This window comes from Bubalus kerabau, unplaced genomic scaffold, assembly GCF_029407905.1.
Source record: "Bubalus kerabau isolate K-KA32 ecotype Philippines breed swamp buffalo unplaced genomic scaffold, PCC_UOA_SB_1v2 scaffold_105, whole genome shotgun sequence".
Lineage (NCBI taxonomy): Eukaryota > Metazoa > Chordata > Mammalia > Artiodactyla > Bovidae > Bubalus > Bubalus kerabau.
Genome location: NW_026577959.1, coordinates 2,152 through 21,613, shown reverse-complemented (window position 1 = coordinate 21,613; position 19,462 = coordinate 2,152). Strand labels below are relative to the sequence as shown.

At 38.6% G+C, this 19,462-nt stretch overlaps 1 protein-coding gene across 1 annotated transcript in view; it reads left to right on the top strand.

Annotated features, from left to right (window-relative positions):
- The window catches only part of LOC129641206 (phospholipid-transporting ATPase FetA-like), a gene marked incomplete at its 3' end in the record, with an annotated part of 61,537 nt that extends 45,545 nt beyond the window's left edge, over positions 1–15,992 (top strand). Inside the window, exons 2-9 of the mRNA XM_055565966.1 lie at positions 6,132–6,245; positions 7,077–7,175; positions 8,759–8,820; positions 11,772–11,844; positions 12,182–12,252; positions 13,488–13,570; positions 14,512–14,670; positions 15,904–15,992. Of these exons, the coding sequence (XP_055421941.1) occupies positions 6,132–6,245; positions 7,077–7,175; positions 8,759–8,820; positions 11,772–11,844; positions 12,182–12,252; positions 13,488–13,570; positions 14,512–14,670; positions 15,904–15,992 (750 nt within the window). The remainder of the gene's footprint in view (positions 1–6,131; positions 6,246–7,076; positions 7,176–8,758; positions 8,821–11,771; positions 11,845–12,181; positions 12,253–13,487; positions 13,571–14,511; positions 14,671–15,903) is intronic.
- Between the last annotated feature and the right edge of the window lie 3,470 nt (positions 15,993–19,462).

Sequence of the window (19,462 nt, the reverse complement as noted above, 5' to 3'; positions counted from 1 at the left end):
CTAAAACTATTGCTGTAATTAACTTATGAAGGAGGTTTGGGTTTCTGTGTTTGGCAGTAATGTTGATGCAGGCCAGCCTGTTGTCTGTGGAAACATTGTCTAGGGTTACCAGAAGCATTAATGGTAGAGAGCTCCTCAGAAGTTACTTGTCCTCTTGCCTCCAGAAAGCTTGAACACTTGAGGGTTTCCTTTTTTTACCGTATTGCTTGATTTTTTGAACAAAGAGACAACACCTGTTTGTGGACAGATATTCTTGGTGAGAACGTGTGAGAGGCTAGTGAAGTCACTGGCAACCAGCATCCCAGGTTCATCTCAGAGGGGCATCCTGCTCATCATTTCTCTCATCTTTTTCAGAACACAAGAGATATCTGCAAGCCAACAACAGAGAATTTAACAGTCTGTTTGGATACCCAGTGAGTATATGGTCTTTAGCTATTTCAAGAGGGGGCTGATATTTTCCTCTAATATTCCCCATTGTCTGTGAGGCAGGAAACTCCTTGTAGATGTAAATCCTACAACATAGGTTCTACTTTCTTTCAAGCTCCCGTACAATGAGGGCTGGTGCAGTGAGGGCTCAGAAACCAAATTAATCCAGTGACCTAGGCTCAGGGGAGGATGTGTCTCAAATTTTGGTTTTTATATATTGCTCCTCGAAAAGAAATACTGTAGCTTGAACAAATGAAAGCATAGCTTCATAGTTTTCTTTTTTCACTTAGACATCTCTCTGTGATAGTACATGTGGACCTTCCTAATTTGTTTAATCAGTTCAATTCAATCGCTCAGCCATATCTGACTCTTTGCGACCCTTTGGACTATAGCCTGCCAGCCTCCTCTGTCCATGGGTTCGCCAGGCAAAAATACTAGAATGGGTTGCCATGCCCACTGAATCTACTTTTTTACTAAACTAGGATATTTGAAGTTCTGAATGGGAAAGAAATTATACTTCTGTTAGGAAACTACTAAATAAATATATACCTGAATGAGTTCTGTTAATATATTCAACTGAATTACCTTTTGCAGCTGAGTAATATGAAAACTTTTACTTAATTTTATACTTAGAGCTTCCAAGCTCTCTTTTTTCATATTCAGTGAATCTAGATGTTGCTTAAGTGTATCTAATTCCTAAGAAGGGGAAAAAAGCAAATATATATGCAAATTACATTAAGAATAATCTATTTATCATTTCAAATACACATGTGTCAAAGTAAACATTTTCAACCCATATCTTACAATTTGACTAGAATTTATTAACTTTCATTATTTCTGTTTTCCCAATTTATTTCATTATTAAAAACCTTGCATGATCTACCTTTTAAATACTTTATGAGTTTTTAAAAGGGAGTCAGAACTTTTCACAGTGAATCATCATGTTCTGAGAGTATCAAATATCAGAAGACTTTAAATTAATGACATTACTATTTAAAGTTATAATTTTTATTTGATTTTTTAACCACATTTCTATATTTTTTGACTATTTTCTCTTAAGGCCAAGACCTGTAACAGTTAACATGGTACACTCTTAGGGATAAGACTCTTCAACTGTTTGCCTTTGATTTTTTAATATAACAGGTTTGAACTGCATGGGTCCACTGACATACAGATTTTTTTTCAAGAAATATGTACTGTGGTACTACTCAGTCCAAGGATGGCTAAATCGGTGGATGTGAAACCTCAGATACTGAGAGCCAACTATAAATTATACACAGATTTTAAACTGCACAGGTGTTGCTGTGCTTAATACTCGAATGTTTCAAGGGCCAACTAGAACCATTCAAAAACCCCTGTGCAATATTAGCTATCAGTTCAGTTCAGTTGCTCAGTGGTGTCTGACTCTTTGTGACCCCATGGACTGCAGCAAGCCAGGCTTCCCTGTCCATCACCAATTCCCAGAGCTTGCTCAAATTCATGTCCATCAAGTTGGTGATGTCATCCAACCATCTCATCTTCTGTCATCCCCTTCTCCTCCTGATATTAATTCATTTAATACAACATAGTTTTCCATTGTATCAATATACCTTAATTGATTTAGCCAGTTTCTTACTGATTAACATTTTAAGTGTCTGCATTTATATCCAGGTGCCCCCTCCAAAAAATATTTCTACAATGTTTTGCTGTGATAAATGGTCCTAAATGAACACCATTTTATACGCCATATACTTTGACACATTTGTGTGAATATACTTTAGGAGAGTTTCCTAGAAGTGAATTGGCCAGATCAAAAATGAAGCACATTAAATATTTGATATGTATTGCCAGATTGCCCTCTAAAAAGGTTATATCTATTTATATTTCTATCTATAGCAAAGACTTCTCACTTCTCCATATTCCTGCCAAATTGCTATTGTCAGTCTTTTTTATCTTTACCAGACTCTTTTGTGGAAAATGACATTTCATTATCTATCTTTCCTTAATTTTGAGTGAGAGCAATAATTTTTATGTTAATTAGCCTTTGTACATCTTTTTATGGAAACGACTGTTAATGGTTTTTGCCCATTTTCTATTAGATTGTTCATTTTCACTTATTTATTTATTTATAAATAAGTAACTCATAAAAAGATACATGTTTAAAAGTCAAGCTCCAATACCCCATCCTTGTCCATATCTCTGCTCCCTAGAAAGAATCACTTTTATTAGTTTATCATATATTCAGCAGTGCTTCTTTGTGCAAATAAAGCAAATACACACACACACACGCACACACACACACACACACATATATATATTATCATTTTCCCACTTTCTTAAACTATTCTGAACCTTAACATTATGTCCTGGAGATGTTTTCATAATTATAATTTCATAATAGCATTTTCCTTCTTTTTTCAACTGCTTCCCTGGCAAATAGCATAATTTATGTAACCACTTTCTTACAAATTGACATTTGGATTGTTTCTAATCTTTTACAATTATAAGAAATTTTTACATATATGTTACTTTATGCATATGTAGATATATTAATATATAGTGCTGTAAGTATATAATATATGTGTATATATATACAATATATATGTGTGTGCATATATATATATATACTATATATATAGTGTATGTCTATGTTCATGTATATATATATATACACACACATACAGTAGTCTCTATAGGATACTAGTTTATGATTTCTGAGTTAGAGAGGCTCTGGATAATAACAATATTTAGGATATGGCTGTGGGAACAGGTTTCCCCTTCTCTACCTTTTCCACTCTCTAAGCTTTTTCTAAGTAACTCTAAGGTGCAGGTTTTGCATCACTCTGAGTTTGAACAAGCTCTACTCCTTACTAACGTTGTATCCTTAGGCACATTATTTATTTTAACTTCTTTGATCTTCAGTTCCCTCATCTATAAAAAGAACATAATAATGTTCACTGTACATGGTGGTTGTTAGAGTTAAATATGGTTGTGAAAATGTTAGTTCTCTTTCACCAAAAAACTGTTACCCCTTAAAAGAAGGGTACAAATTTCATTCATCTTTGTAACTACTGTTCACATCACAATATCTGGCCCATAAATGAAATTCAATAAATGTATGCAAATAATTGATGAACAAGTAAACAGATTTGATTGATTCTTATGTACTTAACAACCATTGTATTTCCCTGGCCCCACCCGTTTCTCATTTTTCCCCTATTTCTCTAATTTCTTCCATTCCTACTCCTTTTAGGCTTCCCTGGTGGCTCAGTGGTAGAAAATCCATTTGTGATGCAGGAGACTGCCTGCAATGTAGGAGACATGGGTTTGATCCCTGGGTCAGAAAGATTCCCTGCAAAACGAAATGGCAACCCACTCTAGTATTCTTGCCTGGGAAATTCCAGAGACATCGCAAGAGTCAGACATGACTGAGTGACTAAACCACCACCACCACTGCTCCTTTTCCTCTTTTCAGCCCCCTAACTACTGATTCTCATTATATCCTTGGCCTTCTGTTTTCTATTTTCCACTTTAGCAGTCAGTCGGGAGCGTGCTTAGTCACTCAGTCATGTCCGACTCTTTGTGACCCCATGGACTGTAGCCCTCCAGGCTCCTTTTTCCATGGGGATTCTCCAGGCAAGAATACTGGAGTGAGTTGCCATACCCTCCTCCAGGGGATCTTCTCAACCTAGGGGTCAAACTCTGGTCTCCAGCATTGCATGCGGATTCTTTACTGTCTGAACCACCAGGGAATATCCCTGCCCAAATAAATAAATACCCCAAATCCAAATCTACCATCGCTATCATGTCAAATGAATTAAACACAAGAATTCTATAGTTAAGCAAATGTTCTACATCCTTAAGATCTTGCTTCTGGTTTGACATTTAAGAGTAGGACAAAACACTAGTTGCCGAGTTAGTAAAGAACTACTGATTTGTCTATCTTGGGACAGAATCAGCATAGCTTTTGTCTTTGTTTTCTAAAAAAAATGCTACCCAAATGAGTAGAAACCAAAATACATTAACCGTAAAGTCAAATGGAAAATTTACTAAAGCCAGCTACTTTAGTAAGGTAAAAGATCAAAAGATCTTTGGGTCCAAGTATCGTCATCTTGATTTAGACACTAAGAAATTCAGAGTATCTTAAAATCAAAGAAAACCATTTCTATGTTAGAATAACCTACCCTCAGGGTTGGGAGGGGCCTTAGAGGTCATTTAGTTAGAACTCCATTCAAGACATAGCTGTGAACTTTCCAGGACAGATTTTGTTTAACTCTTTTTCAGTCCCTACTACTAGAGTAGCCCAGCATAGAGCTGTGAACAGAACAAACCTTGAGAAATGTATAGTGTTTGACTGATCATTAATTGAAAAGTCATGGAGAAACACCAAGGAAATCTTAAGTTTAACTTGGATCTCTAAACTCCTAAGTGCTAAGCTATTTGACCAGCTTCTCTTCCCTAGGGAAATAGACCTTAAGCAAGACTTGACTGGGTTGCCTGTCTAGTCTTCCAAGGCCAGTTTTAGCCTTAAGACAAAAAAATGCTGGTTCTCCAAGAGTATTCAGATGTCTTCACAAGTTAGGACCCAGAAAGAGATTCTTCATGCTTAAGCAGTGTCTGTTTTCCAGGACTGCAGGTAAGGTTTGTTCTTTTGTTTGACCCTATAGGTGGAGAAGGTGGGAGAGAAGCCCTGTCCTTGAATTATTTGGTCTCATTCTCCTACTTTTCTTAAGCTCTTAGATTCAAACCCTTACATCTTAGGTCAAACAACTGAAGATCCAAAAGTAGAAAGTAAGATGGTCTTGTCAACATCTTGAGATTAGCATTGAAGAGGTAGCAAGTTCCCACTGTTCAGACCTCCCCCAGGACAATTAAGGGGCAAGTGATTCTCCAGTGCTAAAAGCAACCATTGTAGGAACCTTCAGTGGGCTAAGGTTGAAAGACAGTCATTTGCTTTTGGCATCTGACACCTTTCAGCACTGAAAGCAACATGTAAAGACACAGCAAAATGGGTTTGCCAGACTTAAGAAAAGCTTCAGTAGAGAGCTCTGAGTAGAGTGAACACAAATGGCAAACTTGCCTACTGTTTGGTACTAAGAAGGAACTTGAGACAGAAGATAAGATGAAACAGAAAGAGTTCTGATTCTAAGGAATGAAAGCATTTGGATGGCTGCACAAGTAACTGGGGCTCAGGGAACAGTACAATCTCAACTCCACAAGTAACTAGATGGTCTTTGGCAAATAAATTAACCTCAGGGCCTCAGTTGCCGCATCCTGAAAAGGTGGTATTACTCCCTTCTTACAGTTGTTTTGAGAATTAAGTAAGTTGCTTTTTCTAAAATACTTAGAATAGTACTAAAGTACTTAGAATAGTACTTTACACATAGTAAATATTTAATAAGTTTTGATTGTTGTTGGTTTTATTATCATCATTATTATCAATAGCATCAATAAACAAAGAATTCAACCCAGGGCATAAATACATCCTGCCCCTCCTAAGAATGTCCCATATTGATCAACCTTGCCATCTTTGGCATACATACATAGGCCTCTCTAGGCCTCAAAGAAAAGAGTCTGGAGACAAACACTTCTTCCTTCCTTCCCTCACTATGTTGGGAAGCTATTAGCTTTTTCCTATTTTATGAAGTGGTCTTGGTCCTTTTTGTTAAGACTTGGAGGTGCAGTCTTTTGTTACTCTAATTGTGCTTGTGTTCTTTTACTAACAGGATAATAGCGTCAAAACCTCAAAATATAATGCCTTAAACTTCTTGCCTATGAACCTGTTTGAACAGTTCCAGAGACTTGCAAATGCATATTTCCTCTTTTTGCTTTTTCTACAGGTATTACCTTTTAGGGTCTTTTCCACAGAATATTTTATCAACTTTCCTGGGGTCAGGTTATGTAATCAGTCCTTCTCCTCCTTAAACTGAGAGATGTCTTCTCTCTTTAGACAACTGGCGAATGGATGGCTGGAGTCTCGGGCCAGTCTCCTGGAATAGTTGTGGTCAGGATTAGCCAGGGTGAAACAACCCTCTATAAGAGGAAGGAGACAAGGTCGCCGAGTCCCAAGTAAGGGGTGCTCCCTCACCATGACTGCATGACCACAGTTCAGCTTAACCGTGAAAGGCCACAGACTTGATTCTACACCCCCGCCTCAGCTGCAGCCCCATTCCTCCTTCTTGTCCCAGCCTCCCCGACAGAAAGTTAACACATGGGAGCACCAAGGGAGGAGAATGGTTTAGAACATCAGCACAGGGCACGGAAGCCTAGCAGGGAAGGCACAAGTTGGGAGAGAGAGACAGGTCATCTCATTTCCCCTTGTGCTGAAGTGGTGTAGGCAGTTATATGGTTCTCCCATGCCCACGCTTAATGTCCTACCCCCCCAGCACCTTCATTATCAGAAGAGAGGAATGGCTCTTTGCCATCAAGACAAAGATATTAGAGTTCAGGACATTACCTGGCAATTTATCATCTCCTCTTCTTTCATCTTTAGGAGGTGTTTGCTTATACTGGGGTGGCTATTTGGAGGTTATAACGGTGGAAAGCAACTAGGATTGTTGAACTTACTATGGCTCTAGAGAGGTGGAAATGGTGGTGCAGTGGGGGTTGGGAGGAAATACATTGTCCTTTAAGCTTTCTGACCCATGTTTCTCTCCCCTTCCCTCTCCCAGTTGATTCCTCAGATCTCCTCCTTGGCATGGTACACGACTGTGGTACCGCTGATGGTGGTGCTGTCCATAACAGCAGTGAAAGATGCCATCGATGATGTGGTGAAGTGGCTTCCAGGGCCTCTCTTCCCTCACTGTCCCTAGTCAGGCTGGGGAGGGAGGGAGCATGAAGGACTCCCCAGAACTGCCTAATACTAGAAGGAAGAAGGAAAGAGGTGTTTCCTTTCCCTATGTCCTTATCTGTGCCAGAGGACTATGAGATTCCCTTAAGCCCAAGATTGGTGAACCATCCATGGCCAGAAAGGGGTCACTCACGCAAGGCCTTTCTCTGTCATCTTACTGCCGCCGTTTCCAGGTTTCCTTCCATCTCCTTCATAACCCACCTCTGCCTTTACTTAGCTCTCTCTGGGTTTGCTCTCACCTTTCTTTCTCCATTCACCCTTCTCCCATTTCTATATTCCTCTTCCCTTCTTCCTGTCCCCCTTGCTTTCTCCAGTCTTATCTTCCCTTTCTACATTCCTGTTCTCCTCTCTGACTCTCCGTATTTCCCTCTCCAGCTTTTGGTTCTATCAGGTGCACACAGCTAGGAACCCTCTGAGTTTAGAGAGCATCATGACTCAACAGAGGCTGGCTCCTTCCCTGGCCTTGGCGGGAGAAGCTGGCTCTCAGCGAGTGCAGCGTGGCTTTCTGCATGCTCTTTTACAGCAGGGCTAGGTGGGAGGGCAAACGTGGGGAACCAGTGCTGTGCCTACCAGTGGGATTTGGGAAGCCCATCGTGTTGACCTGTTTGGAGCTTCCCTAAGAGAGTCCTTCTGATTTTTATTTCAAAGTTTAAGAGCAGAGTGTTTCTCCAGCTCTTTAACTCTGTGGCTCTTTAAACCCAGAATTAACATATATAGTGGTTTAAATTTCAGGCACAACTCAGATGTGCAAAAATATAACTTAATTTTCCATAACTAAACTCAGTGTAACCCATAACCACCACCTCACCATCTCAGCCCTTTTTTAATGAGAGCCAAAAGCTAAACTTACCAATTCAGGATAACCCACGCAGTTCCTTCTGGTTTAGAACTTGGTCTCTTTAGGGGAAATATTCTGACCAATTCAGGATTCTTTCTACCCTCTTCCCAGGGAGTAATCTCAACTGAAAGGAAAGGGACTCATGTGAATCTTAGCATCAGGACTTATTTGTTACTCTCTTATTTGGTCTTTGAATAGACCTCTATTCCCCTTTCCTCATTGTATCCATGGCAGAAGCTTCTTATGCTGACTGTGGTTGAGGGTAGGGGTATTGATATGCTTGTGAATACATAACTTCCCTCTGCCTACCAAGGTGTAGCCCCATCATTTTGCATTCTCTCTTCTGTGGCTTTCAACATAAGTTATTTGTTCTCATTACCCCAAGTTTTGGCTCTTGATATTAAAACAAAGAGTTTGTCTCTTTCTTCTTGCTTGATTCTTTTTCTGACCTCCTTTCCCAGCTTCTCAGAGATAATCAGCTTCTTGGTCTGGTTTTAATGGTGGAAGAACTTGGAATTGGCCAGGGGCTGGGGGGTAAGGTGGTGAAGAAACGGGGGTAAGGGAGAATTACAAAGAAGAGGAACTACATTGAACAATACTTCAAAATATTAATCTTCTAAATACAGTTTGCTCTATTTCCTGAACATTTTCTTGTATGATTTTAGAAAAGGCACCAAAATGATAATCAAGTCAACAATCGTTCTGTTCTGGTGCTGATGAATGGCAGGTAAGTGCTTCTTGGGAAGCCAGTTTAGGTTGAATCAGCTCTGGGAGAGCACTGACCTTGCTAAAACTTGATGTGTTTGGAAAGGTGATTTAAGACAGTGAAAAGAGCCTCAGGCTGGACATAGGAAGAGTTTGTTTCTAGTATGCCCTGAACTTGCTTCTCTGGGCCTCATATTTCTTATCTATAAAATTAAAATAATATTCTTTACCTTAAAGGATGCTTAAAAAAATGAAAACAAAATAATATATATTAAAGAAATTAACAAATTATGACATGATATTAGTATGCAAGTGGTTATTACCAGTATGGTGGTCAGCATGGAGATGTCTGTCTTGAGTGCATCAGTGGATTCTACACGACTTATTGACCATTCTATTGTAGCCTTTGGTTAGGACATCTTTTTGTTAACAATCTAAAGAAAATATTGGTGTTGACCTCATTGCTGTAGTGTTTGGTCTTATCTATCTAAAGTATGGGTAAATGCTTATTTTTTTGTGGGGTCCTACAAAATTGGAGCAGTTTATCTTTGGCAGGGATAGAGGGAGACCGGCATAATTTTATACAAAGCAAAATATGAAGATTATCGTAAGAGGTACAAAAATTATCATAGGAATTAATAAAAAAAATAGGCCATCATAGCTGGCTAAAGAAATCAAGGAAGACTTTCTAGAAGAGATGATGTTTGTGCTTAAAAGATGGGGAAGAATTCAACAGAGATTATATGAAAGGAGAAGTGACCAGTGTTTGCAGAAGCATGATCACAAACAAATACAGATCTGAGGGAATTCAAGATTGAGGTCCAATCCTTTCTCATGGTGACCTTACACAACACCCAGTAGCTACAGTTTTATATATATATTTATATTAAAAAAATTTTTTTTAATTGAAGTACAGTTGATGTTCAACATTATATGTTATAGGTATACAATATAGTGAGTCACAGTTTTTAAAGGTTATACTTCCTTTATAGTTATTATAAAATGTTGTCTGTATTACTTGTGTTGTACAATATATCCTTGTAGCTTATTTTATATGTAATGGTTTGTACCTCTTCATCCCCTCCCCATATATTGCCCCTCCCCCTTCTCTGACTCCGTTGGTAACCACTAGTTTGTTCTCTGTATGTGTGAGTCTGTTTCTTTTTGTTATATTCACTAGTTTGCTGTATTTTTTAGATTCCACATATAAGTGATATCATACAGTATTTGTCTTTATATGTCTGACTAATTTCACTTAGCATAATATCCTCCAAGTCCATCCCTGTTGTTGCAAAGGCAATGGTACCCCACTCCAGTACTCTTGCTTGGAAAATCCCATGGACGGAGGAGCCTGTTAGGCTGCAATCCATGGAGTCACTAAGAGTCGGACACGACTAAGTGACTTCACTTTCACTCTTCACTTTCATGCATTGGAGAAGGAAATGGCAGCCCACTCCAGTGTTCTTGCCTGGAGAATCCCAGGGACAGGGGAGCCTGGCGGGCTGCCGTCTATGGGGTCACACAGAGTTGGACACGACTAAAGTAACTTAGCATTAGCATAGGATTTCAAGAGACCCTGGTTCAATTCCTGGGTCGGGAAGATCCCCTGGAGAAGTGATAGGCTACCCACTCCAGTATTCTTGCGCTTCCCTGGTAGCTCAGTCGGTAAAGATTCCGCTTGCAATGTGGGAGACCTGAGTTCAATCCCTGGGTTTGAAAGATCCCCCTGGAGGAGGGTATGGCAACCCACTCCAGTATTCTTGCCTGGAGAATCCCCATGGACAGAGGAGCCTGGCAGGCTGCAGTCCATGGGGTCAACAAAGAGTTGGACTCCTCCTGAGTGACTAAGTACACACATATCAAGAACTATAGTTTTAATCATAGAATTCTATTATGGGAAGTTCTTGGGCATCTGATTCTGTTATTTATTGTGTTTGCTGATCCTTACTCATGATGGATTATTTCCTCAAGTATTTTGATCTGTTGAAGCCTCTCATCACTAAAAAAGTTAGTTGTGATTAAAAACAAAATTTAAAAAAAGAAAGCTATAGAAATAAAGAGAAAAGATAAAACTGAGTGTATAAGAAATTTGTAAAGCTAGGAATTACTGAATGAATTTAGTCAAATGAACTTCCCAAGGAGCTTGAGCACTTGGGTTTTATAAAACTATTACAGAAAAATTTGTCATAGAGTGGTTTTAGAGTAGGAATTCACAAGCAGGGCCCTAATGGTTAAACTTTGTAAGCCAATGAATGTCTGATTTATTTAACACTTGAGATGAATTGTCTATGTTCCAGAAAGTGGTGTCCTTTTTGTAGAGCACATATGTTTGAACAGAGTTATTAACACCTTTGAAAAATTTTGTTTTTTGAGTTGTGATTTCTGTCATTGTAGTCAGTAATTCTGGCTACAAGCACATCTTTAGTTAAAAGCCACATTTTTTTTAGCTATCAAGAGGAATGAGCCACACCTCTGTAAGTGTTCTCTCAGATATATTATTAAATGAAAAACGCAAAGTACAGAAAATTATGTATCTAGTATGTCATTTTGAAATGTATATCTATTATGTGATTATATGGATTGACATTTTCTCAAAAGAAATGCAAAAAATTGTTCTAAGTGACAAAAATATAATCTGGGGAGAGAGGAGACTTTACTTTTTATTTTTCTATATTTTTAATTATTTGAACTGTATTTTTACCATATGCATATATTGCTTTTACTTAAAGAAAAATTATGTGCCTGTATATCTACATATACCATTATAGAGTTTTAGAAAACTCTTATAGCCTGATCAAGAGAAATGGGCCCCATTCTTGATTCTGCTTGGGCAAGGAGTATCCCAAAGCAGTTTGGTCCTCCTCTGAGCTTTGAGTTCATCTCAGCTTTTTTTACCCCCTTGATTGTCAAAACAGGACTGTAGGAAAATTCTCAGAGCTGGCTTGCAGGCATTCAAGGTTCACTTTCTTGCAGGATAGTGACAGAAAAATGGATGAATGTCCAAGTGGGAGATATAATTAAACTAGAAAACAATCAGATTGTTACGGTGAGTACCTCTTTGGGCTGTGGCTTTTTCTCTTTGGGCTTGAGTAGAAACCTTTTTAGCACTTCTGTGACCACTCCTTTTGGTGATATTCACCTGCTTCACTGTGCATCTAGAGATCACCAGCTCCTGTGGTAAGAAGTTTGTTCTTGTCCACTTCTCACCACAATCCCAGGTAAAGTATGACTGGCTTTAAGAAAGGAGGTGTGTGGTACCAGTGATGGGTCTCGAGACAAAGAAAGTAAACCAAATGTCTATAAAATTCTTAGGATGAATAGCTGTTCCTGAGTTTGTAATTTTAAAAGTCTGCTTTCCTTATCTTTGCCTTTCCTGATCGCAGGCTGATATACTATTACTCTCGAGCAGTGAGCCCTACAGTCTGACATATATAGAAAGTGCAGAACTGGATGGGTGAGTGTTCCTTCCTCATAGTCCAATAAGACGGTTGAGCCAGCTTAGAGTGATTTCTCATTGAGGGACAGCATGATGCAGAGAATGAAGTGCTAAAAGCTAGAAATATCCAGATAAGATAGGAGGCCTCAAGTCTAAGGCTGAGCTCTTGACAGATAATTGAGCATCCAGCTGGGTGCAGAATCTGGGCAATTATTCTCCATCTTCAAATTGGAAACATTCAGTCTGACTATATTCAATAATGCTGAGTGATAGGAAAGAGGTTAACCGGACTATGAAATTTCAGAATATAGTTCCAAAGTTTCTTGGGGTGGGGGAATGAATACTGAGATAATTATGTACTGATAAACCATGTTCTGGAAAGGATTTAAGGTAGAAGTTCATTAATGTGCAAAAGCTAAGATCTTTGGAAGATAGAGGCCATCTTCAGAGAGCTTGTCCTGTGGAGTTTTATGTTAATCTGCATCCTTACAACTCTTCCTCTTAGTGCCCACAAACTTTTTTGAAATGTGGCTTCGTTTTTACTTCTGTCTCTGTGCATTTCTGTATCAAATAATGGTTAAGTGAGATCCCTTCATGGGTCCTATAAACATTTGTGAGACGAGGAGTACGTTTACTTGCAAGTGTTCACAGGTTCTTACCAGGACCTTACTCTTGAAGGGAGTAGGTACCACCTCCAGGTTATTTTGTGATGTTTCTTCAGCTTTTCTAGAGCAGCTCCACCAGCAAGATCTCATAGGTTGGTTAAAGTAGTTGATATGTGTTTCAGGGAGAGAGGGGAGCAAGTGGGCTAATATTTAGCTTCCTGGAGAAGGCAATGGCACCCCACTCCAGTACTCTTGCCTGGAAAATCCCATGGACGGAGGAGCCTGGGAGGCTGCAGTCCATGGGGTCGCTAAGAGTCAGACACTTCTGAGCGACTTCACTTTCACTTTTCACTTTCATGCATTGGAGAAGGAAATAGCAACCCACTCCAGTGTTCTTGCCTGGAGAATCCCAGGGATGGGGGAGCCTGGTTGGGCTGCCGTCTGTGGGGTTGCACAGAGACGGCCATGACTGAAGCGACTTAGCAGCAGCACCATTCTACCTCAGTACTGCCCTTGAGAGAGGATGACAATAGGAGTGACTCGTGACAACTCAAGTCTGAAAGCCAAGCAATATTGGCAACAGCTGTTTTCTAAAGTAGGTGAAACCGGACCTGTACTGCTGTTACATATGTGCATTCTTTACTCTAGTGAAACCAACTTGAAAGTGAAGCAGGCCATCACCGTTACCAGTGAGATGGAAGATAACCTGAAGCTTCTGTCTGCTTTTGATGGTGAGTTTTGAAATAGATTTGCCAACCCAAATTTTTATCAGTAGAGGTGTGGTTAAAGTTTGATACAGCCATATAGTGAATTCTATATAACTCATAAAAAACAGTATGCAAGTTGATATTTACTTATATGGAAAAATATTCACAACATATAAGTGTAAAAAGATTACAATACACTATGCATAGTATAATGTAACATAAATTTGTCTTTGGAAATATATATATGTTTAAGAGTATATGTATAGAAAAAATCTTGGAAGGATATACTATAAAAGGTTAACAGCACTTATTTCTAGGCAATGAGTGAATTTTACTTTCTCCTTTTTAATGTTGTATATAATTTACAAAGGACATATTTTAGTTTACTAATCATGAAAAAATTAACTTATTTCCATTTTGAAAAAAATACTAGGTTTGCTTTAAGTAGTTTCTGAATCTATTCAGATTTAGCTCATTTGATCTGGAAGTACTAATGGTAATAAGTTATCATGTGGGTTGTTCTCTTTCTGGATAACCCATGTCACAGAATTACTCTTCTCTGATGCCCAGAACGCTTTGTCTGCCTTTCTAAAGGGAGCTGCTGAGAAATGGGCAGTGGCTGAGAAAGGATAGGAAAAAAAGATGTGTGCATATTTTGAAAGAGGCTTGTTCTTTCCTCTTTTCTATTAAGCCTCCTCTTTGCTGGGAAAGATTGAGGGCAGGAGGAGAAGGGGACGACAGAGGATGAGATGGTTGGATGGCATCACTGACACAGTGGACATGGGTTTGGGTGGACTCCAGGAGTTGGTGATGGACAGGGAGGCCTGGCATGCTGCTGTTCATGGGGTCACAAAGAGTCGGACACGACTGAGTGACTGAACTGAACTGAACTGAACTGAACTTCCTGTTAGGAAAGAATTAAGATTACAGAGTCAGGACTCTTATTCCTTTTTTTTTTTTTCCAGGAGAAGTGAGGTGTGAGTCTCCCAATAACAAATTGGACAGATTCACAGGAATACTCATGTATAAGGGAAAAAACTACATCCTGAATCATGACAGACTGATTCTCCGAGGCTGTGTCATCAGGAATACAGATTGGTGCTATGGCTTGGTGATTTTTACTGGTATGTCTTTCTGGAGTCACAAACCCCCAGCCTGCTGGATTCCATTCATAGCCACATTGTGGGCACTTAGTTTTCACAATGTAGATATGATGCTCAGGTATATACCAGAACACTATGGCTTTGAAGAAGGGAGGCAGGGAGATGGATAGATGGATGGAGGAATTAAGAAAAAACTTTTTTTTAGGAAAAAAAAAATGACTTTTTTTCCAAACACTGAGCTGCCAGCATATCAGCCCTGCCTTTGATAGTGGAAGGCTTTGTGTTCCAAGGCCACAGAACATTCATGAGTCTTTCTAACCACATCGGGACACTAGACAAGGTATACACATAGAAGTATACATAGAATTAGCATTTTAAAGGAGAACAGTGTGAAAGGGGACGGTATACATGTGGATTACTCGCATGCGGAGAGAATAAACATGGTGCTCATTATGGGGAAGATAAGATACAGTGTGAAGTGTTCATGCCAGAGAAAGGGCACATGTGGCTCCTGAGCAGTGGCCCATCCTGAGATGGCATTTAGAACCATAATCCTTCATACTTAGTGAGGGATTTTCTGGAGTTATAATGTAGTGCCGGAAAATGAAGGAAGCTTTTGTGCTCCCTATGCCCTCGGTGACGGTGAGTATTGGTGACAACAACCACAGTAAGATCATAATTTCCAGCTCTAGTCTCAGTGTGTCATTAAAAGTCCTTTATTTCTACTTATTGTCTGTCCTATCATGAAGTTCAAAGTCTCTATCGCTCAGCTTCAGAGAAATCTCAGCTCCCACCTCAGAAGAAATCACTTGCCATTGCCTTTTACTTTCTCCATTTCCTAGTTAGAAACTTTAAATAGAGCCTGGTCCAGCTATGGGTTTCCTCAAAAGAAGGTGAATATCTCCTTGTCAGAAGACCCTTTTTCTAAGCTAAATAAACCAGATGGTGATGAGAGAGAAGCTTGAGGCCCCTATTCTGACTTATCAATGAAAAACTAGACTGTCTAAGGTGCTGCAAAGAGAGGGAGGTTTCAGCACTGATGCAGTTTGCAGAAGTAATTGGGATTATCCTAAGAAATAAATTTTCCATTCTTTGAGTTTGGGGCACCAACCATGAGCCTTTCTCCAAGGCTTTATCCTTTAGCATTGGAAAAAAGTTTGATAAAGTGATCATAAAGGTGTATTTCAACCCAATTTCAGTCCTCTTGAGAATATTTAGAGATTCTAAGAGATGATGTCTCCCTGTTTAACTTAGGACCAGACACCAAAGTAATGCAGAACAGTGGGAAGTCCACCTTTAAACGGACACACATAGACCACCTCATGAATGTCCTCGTGCTGTGGGTAAGTTAAAGACCTCTTTTCTGTATTTTTATAAATAGGCCTTCTTCTCTTCCTTCTACAGCAGTAGCTGGTATTTTCAAGTCAGAATTTACTTGTCTGAAAGTCTCAAGCAGTTTTAGGACCCCACAAACTTATATCTGGACCAGATAAGAAGAAAACTCACTGACACTTTTTTTCTTTTTCTTCATAGCCAGTTTAACTCATGACCACTTCAATAAGCTCTTACTTAGATTAATAAGATCACCTTACTTAAACCAATGATTTTCAAACTCTATTTCCTTAGAGAAGGCTAAGGTCTGCTGCAGGGGGAGTAGAGAAGATCAAGAGTTTTGTTCTGGCCTCTTCATTCTGAAGTTCCTGCTTCAAAAAGAGCAGCCTCACATTTATCTGTTCTGTAAAATTTCAGTTAGAGAATAGAGGATTCTACTGCTAAGAAATTAAATTTGAAAAGCACTCAGTACATACTGATTATATGTGAAATCATAAAAAAAGAGTACAAATGAACTTATTTACAAAACAGAAATAGTCACATGTAGAAAACAAATTTATGATTATTAGGCAGTAAGGGGAGAGAGATAAATTAGGAGATTGGGATTGATATATACACACTACTATATATAAGATAGGTAACTAACAAGGACCTACTGTATAGCACAGGGAAGTCTACTGAATACTCTGTAATGGCCTATATGAGAAAAGAATCTCTAAGAGTGGATATATGTATAAATGATTCACTTTGCTGTATACCTGAAACAACACAACATTGTAAATCAGCTATACGCCAATAAAATTTTTTTTAAAAAGCACTCAGATGATAATCAGCTTTAAGAATAAAATTTTAAATTGAAGATTAATTAATTTCCATGCTTATCATATGTGTGTGTGCATGTTCAGTCATGTCCAACTCTTTGCGACCCCACGGACTGTAGCCCACCAAGCTCATCTGTGCATGGGATTTCCCAAGCAAGAATATTGGAGTGGATTCCCATGCCCTCCTTCAGGGGATCTTCCCAACCGAGGGATAGAACTGGTGTCTCTTGCATCTCCTGCATTGGCAGGCAGATTCTTTACCTCTTGCACCACTGGGATTTTAGAAAATTAGGAAGTTCATTCAGCTTTGAGACCAGAGATTAGTATTCACTATCTTTTTATTTCCACTACTGTCTGCATAGCTTTCAGCAGTTGAAACAAAGTGACATTTCCTGGTTTATTAATGAAGAAGATAATCATAGTTGAGAATTCAGAAAGGCAGCAGAGGTAAATATGCCTTTGACAATATCAGAGAGTGTATCATTAGGGAATAAGCTAGGTAATTTAGCCTAGGGTTGTCTTTAAAACAAGATATCTCCCATATGCCTAAGAAAGCTCAACTACCTGGTTACCTATCTGAAAGGTAGTGATAATACTTGACACCTGTAGAGGAATTTTAACTTTTTAGAATATTTTCACATTCACTTATAGCAGCTTCACAACATCTATGAACAATAAGTCAAGAAATATTTTTCCCACTGACATATATGCAAGTTAAGTCATAGTAAAGATAAATAACATAAAGTCCCACAGAAAAATAATGTCAAAGACTCATTGTCAAGTCATATTTTTTTATTAAAGTGTAGTTGATTTAGAGTTATGTTCATTACTGCTATACAGCAAAGTAATTCAGCTATGCATATATATACTTCCTTATTTAATATTCTTTCCCATTATGGTTTATCATAGGATATTGACTATAATTTTTTATGCTGTTCAGTAGGACCTTGTTGTTTATCCATTCTATATATAAAAGCTTACATCTGCTAACCCCAACTTCCCACTCCATCCTTCCCCATTGGCAACCACCAGTCTGTTCTGTATGTCCGTGATTCTATTTTGTTTCATAAATAGGTTCATTTGTGCCATATTTTAGATTCCACATATAAGTGAAATCATATGATATTTGTCTTTCTCTTTTTTACTTACTTCACTTAGTATTAATATGAAAATCTCTAGCTGCATCCATGTTGCTGGAAATGGCATTATTTCATTCTTTTTTATGGCCGAGTAGTATTCTATTATATATATGTACCACATCTTTATCCATTCATCTGTCAGTGGACATTTACTTTGTTTTCATGTCATGGCTATTATGAATAGAGCTGCTATGAACCTAGGAGGGCATGTATCTTTTTGAATTATAGTGTTGTCTGAGTATATGACCAGAAGTGGGATTGCCAGATCATATGGTAATTCTACTTTTAGTTTTCTGAGGAATCTTTATGCTATTTTCCACAGTGGCTGTACCAATATACATTCCCACCAACAGTGTAAGAGGATTCCCTTTTCTGCACACCCTTTCCAGCATTTGTTATTTGTAGACTTTTTGATGATGACCATTCTGACCAGTTAAAATGGTACTCATTATAGTTTTGCTTTGTATTTCTCTAATAATTCTTGATGTTGAACATTTTTTCTTGTGTCTATTAATCACTTGTGTATCTTCTTTGGAGAAATGTTTATTTAGGTCTGCTGCCCATTTTTGGATAAGGTTGTTTGTTTTTTTGTTGTTCATTTGTTTATGCTGTTTGTATATTTTGGCAATTAAGCCTTTTTCACTTGCATCATTTGCAAATATTTTCTCCCATTCCGTAGGTTGTCTTTTCATTTTGTTTATGGTTTCCTTGCCTGTGCAAAAGCTTGTAAGTTTGATTAGGTCCCATTTTTTCATTTTTGTTTATATTTCTGTTGCCTTGGGAGACTGACCTAGGAAAACATCAGTACAATTTACGTCACAGAATGTTTTGCCTATGCTCTCTTCTAGGGGTTTTATGATGATGTCTTTTGTTTAAGTCTTTAAGCCATTTTGAGTTTATTTTTGTGTATGATGAGGTGAAGTCATTTTTATTGAGAATCTAATATGTGCCAGGTATTATGAGGACCATAAGGATTTATAAGTCCTGGGTCCAGCTCTCAAGTATATACATTCACTTTGGGAAGATAGAGCATCAATATGTGCCAGATGCTTTACGTACATAATTTTATTCAATAATCACACCTATCCATCTAGGCATAACTTTTCAGAGTCAATTTTCTTTCTGCTATGCTTGCTATCTCCCTGTGGAGATAAAATTAAAACACGTGACAAGTCTATTTAACATGAAAATCGGACCACATATGAAGAAATTATAAAATTTTTTTAAAGATCCTAAGAGCTTTCAGTGGAGAAGGCGATGGCACTCCACTCCAGTACTCTTGCCTGGAGAATCCCAGGGGCAGGGGAGCCTAATGGGCTGCTGTCTATGGGGTCGCACAGAGTCGGACACTACTGAAGTGACTTAGCAGCAGCAAGAGCTTTCAGAGAGAAATAAAAGGTCATAAACAAGAATCAGAATGGCATTGACGTTCTCAACAGCAACAGCAGAAGGTAAATGTTGTTGCCTTCAAAAGTCTGCCAGAAAAATATTTGCATCTTCTAATTCTAAATCCATTGAAGC